The 23,998-nt window shown below is 45.3% G+C and overlaps 1 protein-coding gene across 1 annotated transcript in view; it reads right to left on the minus strand.

The window, feature by feature from the left end:
* Positions 1 to 23,998, minus strand: part of NHERF1 (NHERF family PDZ scaffold protein 1) — a 25,340-nt gene continuing 1,342 nt past the window's right edge. The window contains exons 2-6 of the mRNA XM_069076485.1: positions 10,920 to 11,081; positions 9,662 to 9,815; positions 2,955 to 2,995; positions 1,415 to 1,501; positions 1 to 1,050 (exon numbers count right to left, since the gene is read on the minus strand). Coding sequence (XP_068932586.1) covers positions 859 to 1,050; positions 1,415 to 1,501; positions 2,955 to 2,995; positions 9,662 to 9,815; positions 10,920 to 11,081 — 636 coding nt within the window. The 3' untranslated portion in view covers positions 1 to 858. The remainder of the gene's footprint in view (positions 1,051 to 1,414; positions 1,502 to 2,954; positions 2,996 to 9,661; positions 9,816 to 10,919; positions 11,082 to 23,998) is intronic.

The following is a 23,998-nucleotide window of genomic DNA, read 5'->3' on the forward strand; positions in this document are numbered from 1 at the left end:
TTGGAATTTGTACTAAAGCTTTATTACTGATTAGATTGTGAGCTCCTTGAGAACCAGGGACTTTCTTTGCCTTTCTTCGTATCCCAGGTCTTAGCAGTGTCTGGCATGGAGTAGGCACTTAATAAATGCTTGGTGACTGACTGATGGATAGATCCAAGCTGGAAGGCCCTAGGTAGTATTGGTTCAAAGGCTTCTTGCATCTCTTACTCTAAAGCCTAGGGCAATGCTGTAAGTAGTTTTAGAGTAGGGACAAATGAGCTCAAGACAAAATAAGCAACTTCCAACACAGGAACTGGGAAAAATCATGTTAATCATAGCACAAAAAATCCTTCTAAACTTATGTAAAACACTAAAAAAAAAAAAACACCCCCCACCCCCCAAAACCCAAACACCCTGATTTGTAGCTTTTAGGGAGAAGACCCTGTCCATTCCTGAGCTGTGGCTTCTGCCTTTAGGGCTTCTCATTCAGTCATTCCCTGGCTCTGGATGGTGTTATGTTAGGATGGCATGAAAAAAAACGAATTAGAAAAAAATCTATTAAGTTGTCTCACAGTCCTCCAGCTGGCAGGGGGTGGAGAGAATGTAGTCAAGAAGTAGAACCTTCTTAGGGCCCTAAGAAGGGATTTGGGGAAAGGTGTCTTCTCAATAGGACAGAATAGGAAAACATGCTCCCTGGGCTTTAGAAAGAACATGGGTGTCTAGGACAATCAGATGCTGGTGCTGATTTGTACTTTGATTTGGGGTGAGTGGAGAAGAGGAAAGGGAAGACCAAGGGGCACAACACCTAGCCCTAACTTCCTCCCCACTCTCTGGGGTGGTTTGGTGGGGAGGGAGGAAGGAGGACATTGAAACAAATGCTCAGAGATTGCTAAAGAGTTCATTTTTCTTGCTCCAGTCCATCTGTGGTGCACGTTTGCTGCTCCGTTTCTGGTGAGCCCGCTCTTTGGCCACTGCCAGGGAGATGTTGAAGTCCAAAATGGGGTCAGAGGAGGAAGATGTAGAAGAGGGTGGAGTGGAATCTTGTTTCTTGGGACCGTCTTGAGAATCCATCTGATGACAGCAAAGGGGTAAAGTAAATAGTAGATCACCACCCACCAGACTATCCCTCTCTCCCCGCTGTCCAGCAACTTTCCTTCCAACCTGAAAAGGGGTGGGATGAGGAGGAGAAATAATATATTTCTTAGCTTAGTTCCAGTCAATGGCACAGGTCATACAAAATAACTAAATGTGTGACTAGATGTAGGCTGGTGTGCTTTACCTAAGCAAAGACCTAGACTGGTACTCATTAGTCCTACCTCAGTGTCTAACTCAGTACCTCCTTTCCAGCTGACCTCCAATAAGTTCCAACTGGAAGAGAGATTTTTGTCTCTGGGGAGGCCATTCACTGTATCTCAGCCCCTGGGCCCAGGCATACCTCATCACTAGTTTCACTAAGTGTAGATCTTGATGACGCTGGTTTGGGGCTCTCACACACTGCTTCAGTCCAAGTGGCACTGCTCTCCTGGCGTAAAAGAACAAAGAATACGTGTGAGTGTGATCAGATAGGGAGAGAGTCCTCACACTGTTAAGCATCAGGGCAGACAAAATTCAGCCTAACAGGAGGCAGTGTAGCAAATGGCCATACCCCCTAGAACCACTAATACTCCAAGTTCAGCAGCTGCAGTGGAGGATTTCTATTCCTGAGAGGAACAACTCAGTTTGAATTCCTGGGAAAGATAATAGATAGCCCACAGTAACATTTAGCTAAAATTTTAGGCGTTACCTCTGGCTTTTAGCTATAGACCCTTGGATTTGAGAGTAGAGATGAACCTCTTACAAGTTGGGGATTGGAGGGCACCTTTTGTGCCTGGTAAGAGAATCTTATTCATGATGCTACCTGAATCCGGTACTGTGGAGCACCCTTTCCCTGCCTGCCATCTCTAGACCCTGGAAACCTCCTCTAAGCCTGATTCCTGGGGAATACTAAGCATAATTTTATTGGTAGCCGCAGGACACCAAGGGTAACTAGTTTTGAGGGGAAATTGCCCTATTCCTTCTATCTGTATCTCTACCCTGAGGTTTCTGCCCTGGGATATCTTTTCAGAAGCACAGCCCAGTTTCATCCACCCCACCTTCCTACCAGCTCGGTTCATTGGGTTGAGGGGGAATAGAATGGACCCTAGAAAACACTCATTCCTCCTCTGTATTACCTCTTTAGGGAAAGGGCAACTTTCCCCAGCATGAATCTCTTGGCCAGGAGCATCAGCTTGGCTCCCTGCCCCTCCCATGGTTCTCTTAGGGCCCTGGCTGGCAGACAGCCCCTGTAGTCTCCTCCCAACCCCCTGTTCCTCATTTTACTTCACTGGGTAGTGGGGAGGGAGAAGGGGCTGAGGGAAGAGGGCTTTGTTTTCTCAACCCAGACTTGAAAGTAGCAGAGGCTGGGTATTGGCTGGACACTGAAGCTCTGTTCTTCAAGGGAAGAATAGTCTCCTCTGTATGGTAGGGAGTGGGGGCCATCACCCAGTGACTAAGCAGGGAGGGAGGATGGGGCCTTGGAGGAACCTACAGCCATGACTTTCCTTCTTTCCAAATAAACTGCTCTGAGCTAGGGTCTAAGCATCGGAGTTCAGGACCTGGGATTTTCAGCAGATTGGACACCCAAGTTGTATATCTTCTCTGAATTTCAAAGATGGAAAGCTTCAGAGATCCCCTCTTCCCAACCTCCCTGATTTCTGTCTCTGCCCTCTCTGTTGGTCCCTCCTTCCTCTCTTCAGTTTTTGTCTCCCTCCCTTACCTCTGTGCTCTTCCCACCCCACCATCTTTGTTTCTGTCTGTCTTCATGTCTTCTGTTTTTATCTCTTTTCTTTCTCTCAAACATCCCCCCTACACACACACACATCCTAGGCCATTAAGAAAGTAGTTATTAAAGTCTGGAGGAGCAATTTCAGGCAAGCAACAAAAGAAGCATTCTTTACCTTCTCTACCTCTCCATTGGCAACAGGCTCTGGCAAAGGACCTGTAAGAGTAAAGGGGAGAGAGCGTTGTATGTGGATGATTCCAAAGGCTTTGGCTATTATCATTACTGACTTAAACTTTCTAGGCATATTTCAGGGTGTGGGCAGGAAGGATTGGAAATCGCCCTCATTCTTTGGGACTCTCGGCAAGAGAAAAGAGCTGTCACCTCATATCCCTTGTCTAGAAATTCATGCTGACTTCCCCCAAAAGCAAAAGTGGGGAATTCAGTAATCTGGTCTGGGAAGGGAAAGTCTTAGGATGTAAAGAATATAAGGCAGAAAGGGATGAGGGCTGGAAGAAGAGAAAAGGAAGGATTACGTGGGTGGCACCTATACCAAGGTCAATATCTGCTCAGGGCTTGAGTCACAATAACCCTTTCAGGTAGTCAAACTATTATCTCCGTTTTACAGATCAATAAACTGAGGAACCGAGAGATTATATAACTTAAGCAAGGTTACAGGATAAGAAAGATTTATTTGAAATTAAGATCTCCTGACCAAGGCCACTGTTCTTTCCCCTATATCAATAGCGAGTATTTTCCTTATGGCCACAATCACAGGTTTTGGTGAACCTGTGTAGGTAGATATCTTCTGTCAATTTTCTTCCTTAAAAACTAAATTTTATTGGGGGCAGCTAGGTGGCACAATGAATACAGCACCAGCCCTGGAGTCAGGAGGACCTGAGTTCAAATCCGATCTCAGACACTTAACACTTAACAGCCTTGTGACCTTGAGCAAGTAATTTAACATCAATTACTTTGCCTTCCCCCCTCAAAAAAAAAAAAAGGCAAAAAAATTTATGACCCCTGGAATGGGAATGAGGACCCTACTAAGTATCACTATTGGGATATAACTTAGAAATAGCCTTACCCTAGACTCAAGAATGTCTCTGACGAAAGGGTTTGCTTTATCAGAAGACTATTCCAGGGGACAACTGAGCATCAGGTTCAGTGTCCTGGGCTTTAGCACTGTCACTGAGCTCCAGGACCACTTCTAGATTCATTTTCGGGGAAAAGCCCCAGAGCTGTGTTACCAGGTGCCTCAGGCCCATGGTGATTCCCAGCCCAGAACTAAGTGGGTGAAGAACCCAGAGACTCCAGTTTCAGTAGAGGAAAGGAGGCATTGAGTTAGGAAGCATCTGGATGCCATTACAACAGCCCAGTTTCTACCACTTGTCTACACAGTTGCTATCACTGGAAGAACCTATAGCATTTGACAAAACCAGACATTAAGAAATGCAAACCGGTACATAAGGGAGGCGGAGCCAAGATGGTGGAGTAGAAGCATGAACTCCCCGAGGCTCTGGCTTCCACCTTCCCCAATCCATGTAAAAAAGGGTCTCCAAACAAACTTTGGAGCTGCAGAACCCACAAAATGACACAGAGAAGCTAACCTCCCACTGAGGACAGCCCCACAGGCCAGCATGAATCGCTCTGGGAGCCTAGCCCAGCCCCACCAGAGACTTTAGCCCCACGGCGGGCCTGACCAGCCACAGGCCAGAGGGACTCCAGATCAGCAGCAGCTGTGGCCGTTTCCAAATTTATCAACACATAGATGTGAAGGACAAAGTGAGCGGTCAGTGCAGTCTGGACTTTGGGACCCACTAAGTGGGAGTGTTTGGCTTTTGCCCCTGGGGTAAGAAGCTGCTGAGAGGCTGGCACAGCCAACCAGCGCCACGTGGCAGCTTCAGCTCCTGGCCTGCAGAGTGTAGGGGGACCAAGCACCAGTCTGAGGGGTTATTGCTCTTGCTTTAACCTGCTTGGATCTGGATTACAGTCTAGGGTGGAGGTCCTGGGGTGTCTGTCCAGCTTGCCAGAGCATGTGGAGACCTCAGAGATGGCAACCATCTAATACCTCAGGCAACTGAGAAAACCCCAGCGTTTGGGACGAAAGCTCCCCTGTCTGGTGGCAAAGTCCTACTATGGCAAAAAGCCCAAGGGTCAAGTGACTGAGGGGCGACATGACCAGGCAAAGGAAACAAAGCAGACAGAAGATTCCAATGTTACACTCCTATTTTGGGGACAAAAAGGAGCAAAGCATGGAAGAGGAAGAAAACAGTGAAGTCAGAACTCCTGCATCAAAAGCTTCAAAGGAAAATACAAGCTGGTTATAGGCCATAGAGGACCTTAAGAAGCAGATAAGAGAAGTGGAGGGAAAATTGGGAAGAGAAATGAGAACAATGCAAGAAAATTATGAGAGTCAACAGCCTGACTAAGGAAAATAATACCCTAAAAAACAGACTGACTCAAATGGCAAAAGAGGCTCAAAAAGGCAATGAGGAGAAGAATGCCTTAAAAAGTCAAATTTGCCAGATGGAAAAAGAATCTCAAAAGCTCACTGAGGAGAATCATTGCTTCAGAATTAGATTGGAGCAAATGGAAGCTAGTGACTTTAAGAGAAATCAAGATGATGTTAAACAGATCCAAACAAATGAAAGAATAGAAGGCAATGTGAAATATCTTATGGGAAAAACCACTGACGTGGAAAATAGATCCAGGAAAGATAATTTAAAAATTATTGGACTACCTGAAAACCAGTGATCAAAGTAAGAACCTAGAAATCATCCTCCAGGAAGTTCTTAAAGAAAACTGCCCTTATGTTTTAGTACCAGAGGGCAAAATAGAGGTTGAAAGAATCCACCGATCACCTCCTGAAAAAGATCCCAAAAAGAAAATTCCTAGGAATATTATAGCCAGGTTCTGGAATTCCCAGATTAAGGAGAGAATATTAAAAAGCAGCCAGGAAGAAACAATTTGAATATTGTGGAAACACAATCAGGATAACCCAGGATCTGGCAGCTTCTACACTGAGGGATGGAAGGGCTTGGAATATGATATTCTGGAGGTCAAAGGAGCTGGGATTAAAACCAAGAGTCACCTACCCAGCAAAACTGAGTATCATGTTTTAGGGGAAAATATGGTCATTCAGTGGAATGGAGGACTTTCAAGCGTTCTTGCTGAAAAAACCAGAGTTGAATAGAAAATTTGACATTCAGATACAAAGAAGCAAGAGAAACATGAGAAGGTAAACAGGGAAAAGAAATCATAAGGAACTTATCAAAGTTGAACTATTAACATTCCTACATAGAAAAACAATAATTGTAATCTATGAAACTTTTCTCAGTAGTTGGAGGGAATAGAAATATATATGTCTCTATATAAGGGTATATGGGCATATGAATACATATGTGAATGTGTATATATATGTTTACAAGTATACATAGAGGGCACAGGACCAATTTAACAGGAAGGGATGATACTAAAAAGGCGAAATTAAGAGGTGAGAGAGGAATATAATGAGAGGAGATGGGGAGAGACAGATTGGGGTAAACTATCTCATACAGAAGAGGCAAGGGAAAATGGTTACAATGGAGGGGAAGAATAGGAAGGCAAAAGGGAATGGGTCAACCTTATTCCCATTCAATTTGGCTCAGGGAGGGAAAGACATACACACTAAATAGGGTATCTCACCCTACAGGAGAGTAGGGTGGAAGGGGATGAGAGGGGGATGATGGAAGAGAGGGAAGTTGGAAGCACCCTCTTTTGAAAAGTGACAGGATCAAAGCAGAGAATAGAACAAGTGGGAGGTGGGATAGGAGGGAGGGTAATATAGTCAGTCTTTTACAATATATCTACTATGTTATTGTTTTGCATTAGCCACACATGTACAACCTATACTGAACTGCTTATCTTCCCAGTAAAGGTGGGTGACAAGGAAGGAAGGGAATGAATCTGGAATTGAAAGTTTTAAAATCAAATATTCAAATATATATATACATATATACATATATATATATATATATATATATATATATATATATATATATATATATACTATTATTAATACTATTTTACATGTAATTGGGAAATAAGATATACAGGCACTGAGGCATAGAGATCCACTGTGCCCTACTGGAAAAGTCGAAAGGGGCATGGGAGAAGATATGGGAGAGCAGATTGGAAGAGGGGATATCCTGTGGGACTGCTATTTTGGGGCAGTGGGTAGGGGGAAAATGGGGAGAAAATTTGTAACTCAAAATCTGGTGGAAACAAATGATGTAAATCAAAAGTTAATAAAGCATTTAAAATTTAAAAAAAAACTGTTAAAAAAAAAGAAAAGAAATGCAAACCCCAGGGTTCGGGAGACCTGGGATCAATTCCGGGCTCAGATACTTAACACCCACACAAAATAACTGGCTGTGTAACCTTGAGCAAGTTACTTAACCCCGATTGCTTAAAAAAAAAAAAAAGAAATGCAAACCAAATCTCTAACACAAAAACTTAGGGCAAACACTTTCTGTTAAAATGCAGAGCTATCAGTCCTGAAGAGGAGATGTCAAAAAATGAAAAGATGGACAAAAATAGCAATTGTTCTTCTGAAAGTAACAGTAATTTCACATTTATGGGCATGGCAGAGTCATTGCATTACTATTTACTGAATTCTCACTTCTAGCACTTCAGTGCCATGAGCATTTTGTTTTGTTTTAAAGGTTCTAGCGAGGCAGCTAAGTGGTGCAGTAGATCAGTGATGGGCCTGGAGTCAAATCTGGCCTCAGATACTAGCTGTGCAACCCTGGGCAAGTCGTCTGCCTCTGTTTCCTCAGCTATAAAATGGAAGTAGTATCTACCTCCCAATAATATTTGTAAAGCACTTGGCACAGTGGTAGGTGCTTCATTAGTGCTTGTTCCCTGTAGTTACCCATTTGTCGTGTTTAGTCCTTTGTAAACTGGTCTTCCATCATCATTGACTCTAGTCCTCTGTAAACTATTAATAAAAGTCAACAGCGTTCCTTGAAAGACCTTTGACATGAACTGGAAACCACTCAGCTAGGGCTGCTTATTTGTTTCTGATAGCAAAGACATAACTGCTCTGTTGCTGTGAAATGTTTACTTGGTTGCATGTACCCTGTCACTTTCTAATTCTCCAGTGTCCTCACAGGATCCCTGAGCATTAAGTATTTTCCTTGGGAAGTTTCTCTAGGCAGTTTAAGACTTGCTTAAGAAATACAAAGGAAGAGGCAAGAACTGTTAGTGGGAGTCTACCCTTCTCTGGTCAGGATTCCACAACTTACCCTCATCCAAATGAAGGCTTTCAGGCACTGCTTTATTTTCAGTTTGCCAAGCTAGTCAGAGCTCTTACTGAAGGCCTGATTTGCAGTTCCATCCCCTCCTCAGCTTCTCATTCCAAGGGCCACTCAAGGACTTCCTACTCATTGAACTCCCTGGGCACCAACGTGGCACGGTAAATAGTGCCAGGCGTAGAGTTAGGATGATCAGAATTTAAATCTTGCTGAAATTTCCTACAGCTCTATGAGTCTAAGCAAGTCACCTATCTCCCTACAGCCTTAGTTTCTTCATCTAGAAGTACTTATACCTCACAGCATTGTTGAAAAGATCAAGTATGAGAGCATAAGAAAAAGAGTAGCAACTGAACCTTTGGTTTCACTGGTCTAAGAAAACCATCCTCTATTTGTACAGGCAGTTACTTTCCCTGTGGCTCTTCACAGAGGTTAAATGACCTGGCCAGAGTCATATCCTTAAAACCCAGGTCTTCCTGACTTTGAAGCTGTCTCTCTAACCACATTATCACACCGCCTCACCTCCATATGTAAAGGACTTTGCAAAGCCTAAGCTAAAACAACTAATTTTATTACTATTTCTGGAGCTCCTATGGCCCCATCTTTGCTGAAGCCATGGGGTTAAAGTCAGGAGATAAGATGCATATACTCAGTGTCAGCTGAAAAACAGCTTCATAACTCCCCTCCCCATCCCAAAGTATTTCTAAACATGTGACAGGACTGTATTAATAAGCCACAAACCTGCCCCAACACCAAATTCTCTCAGGGGACTAGCCTGAGTCAAAGTCCAAGCTGGCCACACCCTCTGCATGGCTCACAGCCCAGGGAGCCATCTCCTTCAGGGTCCAGTACAGTGAGCAGGGTCCACTTAACCTCTTCCTGACTAATGCTGTGGCAACACTGCCTAGGCAGGATCCTAATAGGGGGAGGTGTAAGAAGTGGAAGAGAGGAGGGCAGGAGCCAGGGGAACCCGAAGTGAGAACCAACTGCTCTGTAGAACATGCCTGAAGTTTCCAAGACAACCTGACAGAGGGAAAGGGGTGGGGGAAGGGAGAGAAGCTATCCTGCTGCTACTATTTATTGGAGCTGACCAGACCAACTGACAAAGTTAACCCTTTTGTCCACAGAGCCCACGACAAAAGGCCCTAGGGGAAGTTGTAGAGAGAAAAGAGAAGGTAGCCTGGTTCTCTTATTTCCTTCTCCCCACCCCCATCCATAAGAGAAAGGGCCATCTTTTTATGTCCAGTTCTGCCCTTCCCCCAAGCCCAGCATACCGCCTTCCCTCTCCTCGCCTCCGGCTAAAGCATCCCTGCCAACTCCCTCTTGCCCTGCCCACATCAGGGCCTCAGTGCCAGCTCCCCTTATCTGCGCCAACTTCCTACATCTCAGGAAGGAAAAGTAAGATATAGTGCCAGGGGCTCTAGCCCAGAAGCTCCAAGAACCATAGAAAGGGGAAAAGGGAAAAGGAACTGGTCACCTCTATCCCCGAAACCCAGGCATCCCTCCCCCTCTTTGCCCTGTTTTACTCCGCAACTACTTGTTTCATTCCCTGAAATACGGGCCTGTCTCCTCATCCCTCATTCTAACTCACCACTCAGGTGCTCCTGGGATGGTATCACTTTACACTTTTTGAAGAACTCATCTGTCTCCTTATCCACAACCAGAAGCTTGGTCTCATCTCCACCAGCCTTGATTGCAGTGACCACATCACCATGCTGTTTCCCTTCCATACAGATCCCATTCACCTGTGAGTATAGGTAAAAAGAGTTGGAGGAGTGACCCCATGGGGGAACATGGGTGGGTGGGGGTGGTGGTGAGGAATGTTCTCCATCCTCTGCTACTTTATAACCCAAGGGAGTTGCTGGCCCTTTACCACAACTGGCAAAAAAAACCATTCACTGACCCAAAGCATGGATAAAGGACGTAATTAGGCAGAGTGGGGAGGAAGAGAGTGTGAGCTCCTAGAGACTATGGGCTGGTTTTTGTTTGTTTGGCCTCTTTGTTTCTTCAGTGCTTAGCATAGTGCCTGGTATGTACCACAGGCTTAATAAATGCTAGCTAACCAACTAAAAATAAAAAATTAGTTTTGGTTTTTCCCCTTTGGGAGCTTTTAGCCTAAATGAGAAACCAGTTTACACAGGAAAAGATGAAAGTACTGCTATAATGCACTAACCTGTTAGTTTAATGGTTGGATTTGGGGGCAAACGCAACTCTACTTTGTTTTATGAGGGCCTGCCCATTCCTGCTATCTCTCAGTGGATTCAAGGCCTTCCAAGAAGTTCCAGTGCTTCCTTATTTCTTCAGGTGAAATGTATATAAACTAGCTAATTCCTGTTTCCTCTTCTATCAAATCTCTCTGCCCAACATCTTAGATGACAAACTTTCCCTTTCCTTCCTCCTATAAAAATAATGCCCCCTAAGTTCCAATCGGGGAGGAAATCAAGATGGGCATGGACACCTCTAAGTCCTTCCCAGCGGTTCCTGTGGACCTCTTGTGGGGCTGGTCCTAAGAATCCATTTTAGTTATACCAAAAACTGCAAAGCTCTATGGGTACACAACTGAGTTTGTTTGCAGATAGGAGGGACCCTGGGTAGTGAAGGCCAGAAATAGGAAAGGGATTTCATTTGTTTATTCAACCAACACTTCCTGGGCCCCTTCTTCTTAGATGCAAAACACTGTGCTAGGAAGGCTTTTGGGGGGATCCAAAGATGAATAACTCAAGTATTGTCCTCAAAGAGCTTACAGTCTAGTTAGAAAGAAGCCAAGTAAGGAGAGGTTGGTGGAAAGAAGGTGAGAGAGTGATTGAGAACCTGAGGAATAGAGGATTTAAAAGATGAAGAAATATTACCTCCACAATCCGGTCCTGGGCCTGGAGCCCCGAAGCCTCAGCTGGTGAGTTGGGATCCACAGCTCGGATGTACTGGCCAGGTTTAGACTTATCACTGTGTAGGTTGAAGCCATAGCCATTGGGACCTTTTTTCATAGTACAAAGTCTGGGCCTCAGCTCTCTCTGTGGACACACAAGGACAGAGACTTCAGCATCTTACTCCATTCACACTTTGGGCTTTAGCCCTAAGTCCCAGACCCTTCTTTCCATAAGCAGGCTTAAGACTGGGAGGAGGGTTATGGACTTGGACCCTACAGAATCCAAGACATTTGAACATGGTATCATGGAAAGAGCCCTGAGTTCTAATTCAGATTATGACACTAATTAGTTGTGTGATTTTAGGCAAGTCACTTCCTTTGCCAGGGACTCAATTTTGTTACTTACAAAATAAAGTGGAGTGGGGAGAGGTAAAGAAGAACAAGGTAATTTTTTTTTTTTTTTGCTTTTTGGAGGGGGGAAGGCAGGGCAATTGGGGTTAAGTGACTTGCCCAAAGTCACATAAGTGTTATGTGTCTGAGGCAGGATATGAACTCAGGTCCTCTTGACTTCAGGGCCAGTGCTGTATTCACTGTGCCACCTAGCCCCCCCAGAACAAGGTAATCTTTAAGGTCCTATCCAGCTTTTATATTCAATTTGATAAACATTCATTAAGCATTTACCGTGGTCAGAACTCTGGGGGTAGGAATGGTTACAAAGTTTAGATTAGACAGAGTGCCTGCCTTTGTGAAGCTTACAACTGAATAATTTCAGAATCTATGGCTCCTCATTTTAATTAAAATTTTACTCTTTTGTTATTAGTGGTATAGAAGCGATGGAGAACAGTGGATTTATTTCTAGCCCTGAGTTCCAAATTCTCTTCCTCCCTCCATTTTGTCCCCCATTTATTAAGAAAGTAAGCAATATGATATCAGTTATATGTATGAAGCCATGCAAAACATAGGCACAGTGGATTTAATGCTGGGTTTGGATGGAGGAAGGTCTAGTTTGAAGCCAGCCCCTAACACTTACATATCTGACTCTGGAGAGGGGTCACACCCTCTGTGAGCCTTAAGCAACTCCCTAGAATTGATCTCCTTTTTTTTTTTTTTTAAAGCAATTGGGGTTAAGTAACTTGCTCAAGGTTACACAGCCAGTTATTTCTGGGTGTGGTGCTAAGTATCTGAGCTGGGATTTGATCCCCAGGTCATCTGGACACTGGGGCCAGTACTCTTACTTGCTGTGCTACTTGGCCACCCCTAGAATTGATCTCTTAAGTTGTGGTAGATTTGCCAGGGTGCCCTTGAAGAAGCTCCCTGAAAAGTCTGAAATCATAGATCCTTCTTAAATTGACATGCTAACAAGCAATCATGAAGTGCACTACCCACCTCCTAACAGAAAAGTGGTGGACTCAGGGGGCTGAATAATTCCCTCTTTTTTTGGATGCAGCCAGTGAGGGAATTTCTTTTGCTTTAACTATGCATATTTACTACAAGGGTATTGCTTTTCTTTTTTTTTTTCCCTCCGGGTTGAGAGCAGGAGAGGGCACTAAGGAGGAAAGAAAATAGATTTTGTTCATTGAAAAAAAATCCCCATGCCAACCATGTGCTGGGTATTCCAGCACTGCTTAAAGCAACCCTGGGGAGTAGCAGGGGAAGTCTCTTCTGTGAGAGTGGATTGAGATTCTTGTTCTTCCCTAGACTGAGGCCAAGAGACAGGGATAAGGATGTACAGCAAACTTAGTCTTTAAGAAATGAGTAGTTACCCCCTCTGAGTCCCACATTGTCTGTAAGAAGAGCACAGCAATAAGGTAGATCTTGAATATTGTTTACTGAAAGCCAAGCTTTTTGTTTACAGTAAAACTTATTGTTACCAAAGTTACCTAGCCTTAATCACCTAATGGGAGTCACCTCAGACAAACTGAAACCTGGGAAAGACCTTAGCATAAAAAGGTTAAGCTCTCTCACAGCATCCAGGCCCATCTCCAGTTGTCCTGATCTGTATCTGGCCACTGGACCCAGATGGCTCTGGAGAAGAAAATGAGGCTGGTGACTTTGCCTGCCTCACTTAAATCTAATTCACTTGAAAGTCATGACATCACCTTTCTGATGTCATTGTCTTCTTTGAGAAATGAAGGACAAACAAGACAACATCATTACCAGCTCCTCTTGTTCTGGCCCTCCCAAAGCTCAGCCAAAGAGCCAGCTTCCTCTGCAGCCATGGAAGAAGAGTAGATATTTAGAGTACCGGTGGGAGGAATGATCTGGGTATCAGGAAGGGGGGGGGGATAAAATAGATAACTAATTGGAAAAACCAAGGCTTGGTCATCTTCATGAGTTTCCTGACTCATGAGAAGCTGAAGGACATAGGAGTGCCTTATTATTCCTGATAAGTCTCTACACATCACTAAGGGAAATGCTACATTCACATGGGAGGAAGCTTGTGGATTGCTGGTATGTCCCTGGTCAAAAGTCTAGTTTGAGATTTTGCCTTGGGAGTAAGGGTATTAAAACAATTTTTTAAAACAGTATCTGTGGATTTCTTCTAAATGTTCAGTTGTTCAACTAAAAAGTGTAATGTGAGAAGCAGTTCAGTTATAATAAAACAACAAAACACTGGAGACCTGGGTTCTAATTCTCTTTGCCACTAAATCACTGTAACCTTGGTTCTATCATGTCTCTTTGTGCCTCAGTTTTCCTGTAAAATGAAGAAGGTGAATTAGATAATAGGATCATAGATTTAGAGCTTGGAAGGGCCTTAGAGGCCCAATCCAACCCTCTTGTTTTATAGATGAGGAAATTGAGGCACCAGGAAGTTAAGTTGACTTCCCCAGGGTCACACTTGTAAATACCTGAGGGAGGATTTGAAACAAGTATTCCTTGACTCCAAGTCTATCACTCTGTCCATGATTGGCTCTACGGCATCTTCAACTGGACATTCTGTAGTGCTATCCCCAGTCCAAGTTAAAGGTTTTCACATCCAAACTGCTATCCCAAGGCTTTTTTTCTTGGGGGTTGAGCTATATAGCAAGATGACCTACCTACCTTCACTCCTCCTCCATCCCCCATCCCTGCCCTCAGCAACTTAGGCAATCTAGGCAAGCCTTGAAGATTCACTTCTGACCTCTAAGCAAGGGGCTAATAGCTAAGAAAAACCTGGTCTATCTTTTAATAGCCCCAGTCCTTTGATAGAGATGGTGGCAATGACTTTCCAGGTATGAGTAGGAGAGGGAGAGAGGTGGTCCCTAAACGAAACCTTCAAGAAAAGGAACCCAAACTCAGGCTGGGAGTGGCAAAGTCAAGGAGGGAGGACCCAAGTTGCAGCCACACTTCCTGCCCTAACTTGCAAGTCCCATGGTGACTAAATGGCTCAACCAACAAACTCTGGGGTTTCCTGTGGCAAATCGCCCGCCTCCACTCCCCTCAGGCCCAGCTGCCACTTGTATCACAAGAAAGGGTACCAGGTTCTAACAGAGAAGCTCCTTAATTTGTCAGCTCTTTCTCCCTTTCTCCTACTCCCTCCTTCCCCACCTAGTCCAAACCCTCCCCTCCATTCTGTCTTTTACTACTGCCTGGAAAGGCAAAGAACTGAAAGGTTGTGGGTCTTGAGCAGTTTCCCCACATATACAGCTTGGGCTGGGAAATTCAAGCTTTATTGCTCTAGAGTGTGCAGGGACAGTGCTCACTGCTGGGGTGTATGGGAGGGATGGAGGCCAAGAGAAGAAAAAGGAGATGAGCACCTTGCCTGTAATTCCTTTATGACCCCAAATGCCAACCACCTAATCTGGGCTTAGTTGTTCTTTCAGGGCCAAAGGCAGAGTGTGGGCAATGAAGGGGTTGTCACAGGTGCACCTTTTGCCTCCTAACCTACCCAACCCTCTCTGCTACAGATGAGGTTGGGATTAGCAGACCTAACAAGTAATGTTACCTCCTACTTGGGCCACCTGGAATCTTCTCTTCCCCCTCTTGCCTCCCTGACAGATGGAGCTTCTCCATTCTTAGCATTGTTCAGAAGGAACCCTCCTCTCTCTCCCCTCATCCATCTTCATGTGGCATCAAATCAGTGCCTTTTCTGTGCCCCCCAATGCTTCACATCTGTCCCCCACCCCCTCATTCTGGGGATGAGGTTCTATTCTCCACAGAGTACTTAATCCATTCACAAAGTTGCTCCTCCCTGAAAATGCCAAGGTGAGAGGGAACAGGTCTGACAAGTTGCTGCCAGGATCAGCTCAGCTCAGCTTTCTGTCCCAGCCAGACCCACAGCAAAATTTCCTCCACTCTAACCTGCCCGCCCCTGTAACCAGTGCTAAGAAAGCAAGACAATAAACAAGGACCAGGAGACTGCACCAGAGTCCCTGTTATTCTGGGGTCTGCTAGTTACAAAGCCTAAAGTGGAGCATGGAGTCAGCTTAGGGTAGAAAGAAAGGCATTCTCCAAATGCTAAAGTCTCTCACCACTGCTCTAGCAGTGTCTCTGTGGAAACTGAGACCCACAGAGACGAATGGCTCAGGGTCGGTAAGAAGGGAGGGCCAGACACTGGGGGGGTTCAGTTTCTCTCTCTCCTGGGGCTATGAGTCTTCCTTGCACTAAGGCATCTTGGGCACTGATGAAACCCACAGCCTTCCTTCCGGAGTACTCAGCTAAGGGGTATAATGGAAGCTGTTGCCATCTGAATTACAATGACAGAACCCCAGAGGTGAAGATTGCAGTAAATAACAAGGCAGTGAACATTCCTGGGTTTTAGACCTTCCACCTAGAATGCGGCTTGGGAACTCATGGCTAGCTAGCTTGGGAAGGGGGCTGAACTCTTGTGAACTCTCAGAACTACACGGGCCATGCCCAACTCAAGGTCCCCTTCCTTTCCAGGGCCTTCAATCTGTACCACTTCTCTGACAGGTCCTCTTTTGAAAGGGAACAGTCTACTGGACAGGCTCACACAGCTGGATCCAGGATGATGGGGAAGTAGTTTTGTTTGCCCCTCTGCTCACTTAGTGCTTTAAGACTGGGAAGAAAAAAAGAGCTACTCTTCCCAGAGCAGAGATAGATCACATGATTATGAGGAACAGGCCACTGCTGTTCTCTTTCCCCTGTGTTGACTCAGTGAGCCTAAAAAAGAAGAATTAATGGCATCAAGGCCCATTGGTCCCCTAGAGGATGCCCTCTATAGCACTGAAGATAAGGAAAGGATAGTTGGGTTGCATTACTGGCCCAAGATACAGCTAAAAAGGCACCAGAAGGCATAGGTGGTCTTTATGAAAACATTTAGGTACCCACAGGAAGTGGTCCAAGTCCTACCTTCTGGTATCCCTGAGAGCAGGAGTCTTCTTTTAAATTTGGCTTTCTATCCAAGCAGGCCTGACCCACTTCTTTCCCCCTGCCCTTTCAATCCCACCTCCCTTCCCATGCCCCATGATGTTGTCTTTTTCAGGGTCACTGAGTCAACACAGGGTCCATCCTATACTGAGTCAGAGGTTGTTAGATATTCTTTCCAAGGTTGGAGGGGGGGGGTTCTGTATGGTCACCCAAAGTTTTGTCTGACCTCTTAGAAATAGAACAGTGGTGGATGGGGGTAGAGAGCTTGGGGGCAAAGCTTCCACCAAATGACACTGCCATGAATGTCACTGCTAAAGTAAGTGTTGCCTCCTGCCCAGGGGCTCTAGAGAATGAAGATGGTAGGGGTGGCTAGGGCACAATGAATAGAGCACAGGCCCTGGAATCAGGAGGACCTGAGTTCAAATCTGACCTCAGACACAACACAAAAAACTTCCCGTGACCTTGGGCAAATCACTTAACCCCAACTGCCCTGCCTTCCCCCTCCAAAAAAACCCAAACAAAAACCAAAAAAAAAAAAAAAGAATGAAGATGGTAGCCTAGTCAAACTGATATTAATGACCTCAGAGCAAGAGTCCCTCATTCATTAGCTTTAAGGGGCTGACCTAGGTAAAAAAAAAAAAAGACAAAGGAGGAGCACACACATAATCCAGAGAAGAGTTTACATGCCCAAACTAGCAAATGGAATAACTGGGGCTGGGCTGTCCTGTGCTGGGCAAATATGACCCTTGCTTCCTAAGATACAGTCCCTTTATCATCAGCTTCTCCCTAGGACCTTTCCCTAAGGTTCTGAACCAGACCCAGATCCCATCACCCCTCCAAAAAGATGGCTGTCTTCATTGTCCTCATCTTCTCCCAGAAGTCAATCACCATGGAATCCATCCCCACCCTAGAAATAGCTGTCACCACCACCAGACCTCCTCACAAGCTGGGTCCTGAAATGGAGCCAACTGCTCTCTGGGGAATTCAATAGGCCCCATCGGCAGCCACCTGGAAAGCCTGGGAAAGGTGATACCCTAATCCTTCTATGAAAGTCCCTGAGGACTAGGCCCATGATTACTCCCTGCTCCTCACTCAGAGTGCTGGCAAGCAGGGTGAGGGAAATGACCTGCCCCACTCTCTTGTCTGTGTGGGCACTGACCCCTCCCCCAGTCTTTGATGTCATGGTGATGGGTGCTATAGAGACAGGAAAGCATGGGGGAGAAGGGGGTGCTACTTCAGAAGGGTTAAATATCTGCTTCAGGTTTTTTGGTCCCCAGTGTCAGCTGGTGGGGAAGAAGGGAGAGTGTTGGGGGTGGGGCAAGAAGGTTGGACCTGTGACAGGTAGGAGGTACTTCTGCTAAGGCTTTCCCATCCCCCTTTCTCACTCCCTGGCCCCCCCCTCCCCCATCCCAGCCAGGCTACCTTCTTATTTATGCAAGCAAGGGCTGGCTCTGTACTACTGAGACATGGTCCCAAGGATCTTAGCAGCCCCAGGGGAGGGGAGGAGGAAAATCATGCCTGAGACCCCAGGGCACACAGAAGCCAGGATGCTAAAAAAGCAGACAGCCACTTAGTTTGTGTTCCTACTACCCACCTCCCAAGTTTAGGGGAGACCTGACTGGAGTCTATGGAAAAGGTTAAGCGAGGTGACTGTGTGTGTGCACATATATATGCATGTGCATATACATACGCATGCACACATATACATACTCACATATAAATGGTTTTGTTTTCCTTGTCCACTCAATGGGTGGGAGGGGGAGGTAGAAGGGAAAAAATTCAGAAATGAAAATAAAATTGAATTTTTTTTTAAAAAGGAAGGGGATATTAAACAGAGCGGAATACCTTTTACCCCAATCAGGCGGGGCATATCCTTAGAAGGTCAGGTCACTGGACTCTAAGCCCTGCAGCTCTCCCTCCTCCCAACCCTGGAGGCAAAGTTCAAACAATCTGTGTAACCCAACCTAGAAGTGGGCAGGCAGAAACCATGCACTAAACAGACTACATCCTCTCCCCGCCCTGGACCGGCTTCCTACCCCTGCTGAAGACAGTTACGATTCCCTCCTCCAGCATGATCACAGCACTCAGCAAACAGTTATTGTGATATAATAATTTAAACCTCTACTTTGTGTTTGTTCAGTGGAAAGTTTACTTCCCCAAACCCAGTGGGGTGGGAATGGTGAGGGGGGTTAGTAGGTAAGCCTGTGGCCCATTCCTGGTTACGTAGACCAAGAATGAGACCGGTCAGGCTAATAACCTTGTTCTCCTGCTCTTGTCTAGGGAACTTGAGTGGAAGATTTGGAGCTCAGGTTTAAGGGGGAAGGGAAGGGGCAAGGAAAGCAAGGGATGGGGTGGATTGGTACCTGCTTTAAGGTCAACTTAAGGCTGCCTCAGCAGGCATGGCCCCACAAGTCCCCCACCCCAGACCTTACTGGACCTAATTCTGGTCCTGGTAGTAAGAGCAGAAGATAAAAGGGCTCACTCACTTGTTCAGCTGCCTTTCCCTTCTTAGGGCTCCACTATGGGTGGAGACAAACAGCCATAATAGCCCCCTAATGAGCCTCATGACTGATTTTGGGTGTGGAAGTTTCTTTTAAACTGGCAACACTTTGACCTTTCATAGTGTTTTCCCCTTTGGTAAGATCCACCATGGATTCTGTGGGCATAGAGATAGTCAGTGAGGATATTCAGCAGTGCCAAAAACGACAAACCTGACATCACTGCTGGGGCCTTGATCTCTGGGCTGTCCAGAAACTCTAGTCTGAATAGCCAGGAATGCCCTCCTACCCACTCTCCCAAACTCCTATAGATCAGGCCAACTATGACCTGTGGGGAAATTTTTATTTTTCCAAGGGCGGGGGAAGCCTGAACCTCTGGACACTGAGCAGGGGCCTAGCCTGGGGGGTGGGGTGGGGATGGAAGAACGATGGGTACTGTACAGTACATGACATGCTTTGTGTAGGTGTTCTGAGGTCTCATAATGGGGCTTAGATCCCAGAGCTCATAAAGGAGGGTTCATTAATTCACCTTCTACGAGAAAGCCACACCATATGCCCCAAGAAGGGTCAGCTAGAGCTTCTCCCAGGGAAAAAGCAAGGGGAAATCTGTCAGCAAGCACCCAAGTGGGTCAATCCCATCACATAAATGCAAAGGGATATGTTAAAGGCATGCTCACACCCATCTAGGCTCAGGCCTCCCCTGGCTTTGTTATCTACACACCTGAAGGGGCATCCTGCTGAGAACACCTTAGCAGAGAATCTGACCTATTGCATACTACAGATACCAAACATCAAAACTGGATTTCATCTATTCACAAATTCAGATCTTAAAGATTAATTTAGATCTCAAAGATATCCCTTAGGGGGGAAACTAAAACCTAGAAAGATGAAGCAACCTTTGACAGATAGTAAGAATGTGACAGATATAGTAAGACCTTCTTCACACAGATGTGGCGCCAAAAAAAAAAAATAAAAGCTCAGATTTAATAGTTTTTGCAAAGCACTTTACATATATTATTTCTCTGATCCTTAATAGACAGGTCCTATTATTTTCATTTTAACATGTGAAGAAACTGAGGTGGAGAGTGGTTAAGTGACTTGTCCAAGGTCACAGCTAGTAAGTGTATGAGGCAGAACTTGAACACTTGAACTCCCAAGTCCAGCTCTCTATCCACTCAGCTAACTAGGTACCCCATAGTAGAGTGGGGATTCAAATCAAAGTCTTTTAGGCTCCAAATCCAGTGTTACCGGATTTAGTTCAAATCACTTAAATTTTTTTCCAGTTTTGTTTTCCTAGAACATTCCTAAAGCAAAGGATAGCTAGAAAAATTTGTCTTAGGCAAAAATGTTCTTCCAGATGAAGCTACCCCCATCCTAAGTTCCCAAATTGGAGGAAACCAAGAGGATTTCAGGAGACTGGTTAATTTTCTGCAACAAATTTGTAGGTCTGACAAGAGCTTGGGTTTGTCTTTCTCTTATGCATTAAACACTATAATTTTATATCACAGTTATAGAGTTTTGTGTCCCCCTAACTATATTATGAGCTCAGGGACCATGTCTGATGCCCGGCCAGTAACAGACCTGTGTCATATGTAATCTTTCTGCTCCCTTATATAATTGTGACCTAGTAAAGGTCTGTTGAATTTGAACAACAAATTTTTTTAGCATACCCCTCACAGAGTGCAAAGAAAGGGCACACTCACCTCTACCCTTGGGGGAAAGGGGGTGGGGAGGATGAAGGAGGAAGCCCTGGGCCCTCCCTACCCCACCTCCACCTCCTCATACCAAGCTTTCAGATAAGGAATGCTCACCTTATCTCCTAGGGGCTTAAAGGACACTGGGTTCTCTACAGAGCTACCAATGCATAGGAAAATTCACAGGCTGTAAATAACAGCCAAGAACCAGAGGATAGATTGTTCTGGCAAAAAATACCAGAGCTTCTGACTCAAGAGAAAGCCCGACAGCAACTCAAACCAGATTCCTCTTTTAATCTTTTCAATGACCTTACTGAGGTCAACATGGTTCTCTTTTCCTCAGGAAAAAATAAAACCACAATACCTCATTGGAGTCTAATCAATCTGTACCACTCCTACCAACTACTGATTTCCAACTGGAATATCCATCTTCTCCCCACCCCATAGATCAGGGATGGACCTGTTGAAGAGCATCTTTGAATAAAGACAAAAAAAAATCATGGCTATGGCCTGTCTGAAACCCAGACTACTATAGATTCCTGAATGGGGACCAGTGTAATGGAACAGTTAGTGAAAAAAATACTTATTTTTGAGCCAGTAGACAGGTTGAATCCTGGCTCAGAATTACAACTTAGTAGTTGAGTACTTTGGTCAAGGTACTTAACCTGAGATCCATTGATAAAATGGGGATATATTCTCCTTCCCTTTTTTGTAAAGTGGGGGTAGTAATATTTATATTGCTTAGAGGTACTTGGCACCTTCCTGATACTCAATTTCCTCATTTGTAAATAGGGGATAATATTGTGTTCTCTAGATAGAGACCAATGGCACAGTGGAAAGAGCAATGAACCGGAGCCAAGGGGACTTGGACTCGAGGATCAAACGAGAGGATATAAGTAAATCTGTCAGAAGCTATAAAAATGTGAGTGATGATCACTGATGGGGCTGGCAGTGAAAGTATCACTACCTGGGGCAGCCAGGTGGGCAATGAGTAACAACACCGGCCTCGAAGTCAAGAGACCTGGGATCGGTTCCGGCCTCAGCTGTTTAACACCCACACAAAATAACTGGCTGTGTAGAGCAAGTTACTTAACCCCAATTGCTTTAAAAAAAAAAAAGTATCACTATTCTTCCCCCTCAGGAAGGGTTGAACCATCTTTCCAGCAGAGAATCTCCCTGGACCTCCTTCCTTCCTTGGGACAGAGCAATATTTATATTATTTTATTTTATATATATAATTTATATTATACAGAGTCACTTCAATTTCTTTTTATTTTTTTAAGCAATCGGGGTTAAGTAACTTGCTCCCCAGTTCCTCCCTATTTGATCCCCAGGTCATTCTGACACTAGAGCTGGTGATCTTTACTTGCTGAGCCACCTGGCCACCCCTTAGCAATTGGGGTTAAGTAACTTGCTCAAGGTTACACAGCCAGGTGTTTCTGGGTGTGGTGCTAAGTATCTGAGCCCGGATTCGATCCCCAGGTCATCCCAACACTGAAGCTGGTGCTCTTACTCGCTGTGCTACCTGGCCGCCCCCTCACTTCAATTTCAACAAATATTTATGAAGGTAGCTTATTGTTCAGTTGGTTCAACCATGTCTAACTCTTTGTGACTCCATTTGAGGTTTTGTTGGCTAAGATATTGGAGTAGTTTGTCATTTCCTTCTCCAGCTTATTTTACAGATGAAGGAAACTGAGGCAAACCAGGTTAAGTGACTTGCCCAGGGTCTCACAGTTAGTAAGTGTCTGAGAGCAATTTGAACTCAGGAGAAGTTTTCCTGACTCTAGACCCACCACTCTATCCAATGAGCCACTTAGCTGCCCCTGTTGATGAATAAATAAAACCCCCAAACATTCCCTGCCTTTAAAGAGCTTATATACTGTATTTGCAGTAAGATAATCTGATTTGGTCACTTAACTAGCTGGGAACACTAGAATTTAAAACAGCTTGAGGACAAGGATTCTGAGTTTTTTCACTCTCTGTATCTCCAGTGCCACGTGGAGATGAATTAGGTCATCAGCTCCTTAAGTGTGGAGACTGCCCAGACTTCACCCCACAGCACCAAGATCAGAGTAGTTAAATATAAAGTAGTTCACTGAGCATAACACAGATGTGTTGAATCCCCCTGAGGACAGGTTACCCAGCTCAGGCATCTGTAGCTATCTTCCCCTGGAAAAGTGCAAGCCAGTGCAGGCTCTTCCATAGGTCTCTGGAAACCTACCTCTTTGCCCTTTGGGGAGCTCTAGGTAAACACATATTTCGATACACAGAAGCTGTGGGAGGCTTAACAACCCAGAGAAGGAAGTTCAAACTCTCTCTCTCTCTCATGAGGGGAGAGGGCATGACTTGGGGAGTTTACTTGTGCTTGAGGGCTTCCTTCACCAAGATGGAGGGCACTGCTTCTACATCCCCTAGAACTTTCTCCCTTCAGGCTCCCAGGAGAAAAATCTGGAAAATGGGGAGGTGGGGGAAGGGGAGATAGAGATTAAAGTTCATTTAATTTAATAAAGAATGACTGATGTCCTCAGCATAAATTTCAGGACGATGAACTCTAGGTGGGAACTGGAGGTTACCTGTTTCCTGACTCACCTCAGGGCACCAACTTGAGTCTCCCTCCTGCCAGGAAGCTTCCTTCCCCAAACATGTGCCTTTAGCAGAGCCAACCTGGCACACAGGAAGAGCGAGGCAGGGGAGGTGGAGGATGGTGTTCCCAGCACCCAGTTAAATCCAGGAAAAGGTTCCTGGCGACCTAACCTGTTGGCTCTCTCCACCCTGCCCCCAATCTCCCTGCACAGTGCCCTTCCTCCATTCTGAGCTCTGCCCAATCTGTAGTGCCAACGTTGTCCAAATTAGCCAGCAGGAAGCCATCTGGTTGCAAGTTAACAGTTCAATTTTCTGGGAGACGAAGTGCTGAAGACCTAGGTTATGTTCTTCCCACGCTGGGCACCAGTACTGAACCCCTGGAATTCAGCAAGGCCAGGGACCCACCCCTTCCTGACTCTTTAAAATCCCCCATAATCTCTGGGGACAGATAACTCAGAACAACAACTCTATATTTCTCCAACCCCCACCTTCCACCAGCTAATCTAAATTGGGATCGTTTGGGGAAACACAAACATGTTAAAAGCAGCAAATTATCCCAGTTTGTTTGCCCTGAGAAATCCTCCACTCCCTTCACCAGGTCCCCTCCAAATGAATCTCTTTTCCCTCAAGCTTCCGAGATAAAGGCTTATGCTTACTTCTCACATTCCTGAGACTCATAAATCCTCTTGGGTGGCGGTATCACCAGCCCGGAGACTCATTTTTTTTCTCCTCCTACCCACCCTTTGGCCTCTGCCGGTTCCAACCCCCTCCTGCCCCAAGGCAGTGGGGTTTGTTCCTTTTTTCTTAGAAGCCACCTCACACTTTGGGAGGGATGAAGTCCAACTTGACTGAGGTTAATGATACACAAGTTACACTCCCCCTACTCTCTGCTTGAGGTTTAAAAAAAAGCTTTCCTAATTTCCCCCTCTTCTCCACATTGCCCCACTCCCCAGATTCTACACAGACGGCTGTAGCTC

Source organism: Petaurus breviceps, unplaced genomic scaffold (assembly GCF_028583685.1).
Source record: "Petaurus breviceps papuanus isolate PSGF00001 unplaced genomic scaffold, PetGlider_PUasm1.0 90925, whole genome shotgun sequence".
In the NCBI taxonomy this organism is placed as follows: domain Eukaryota; kingdom Metazoa; phylum Chordata; class Mammalia; order Diprotodontia; family Petauridae; genus Petaurus; species Petaurus breviceps.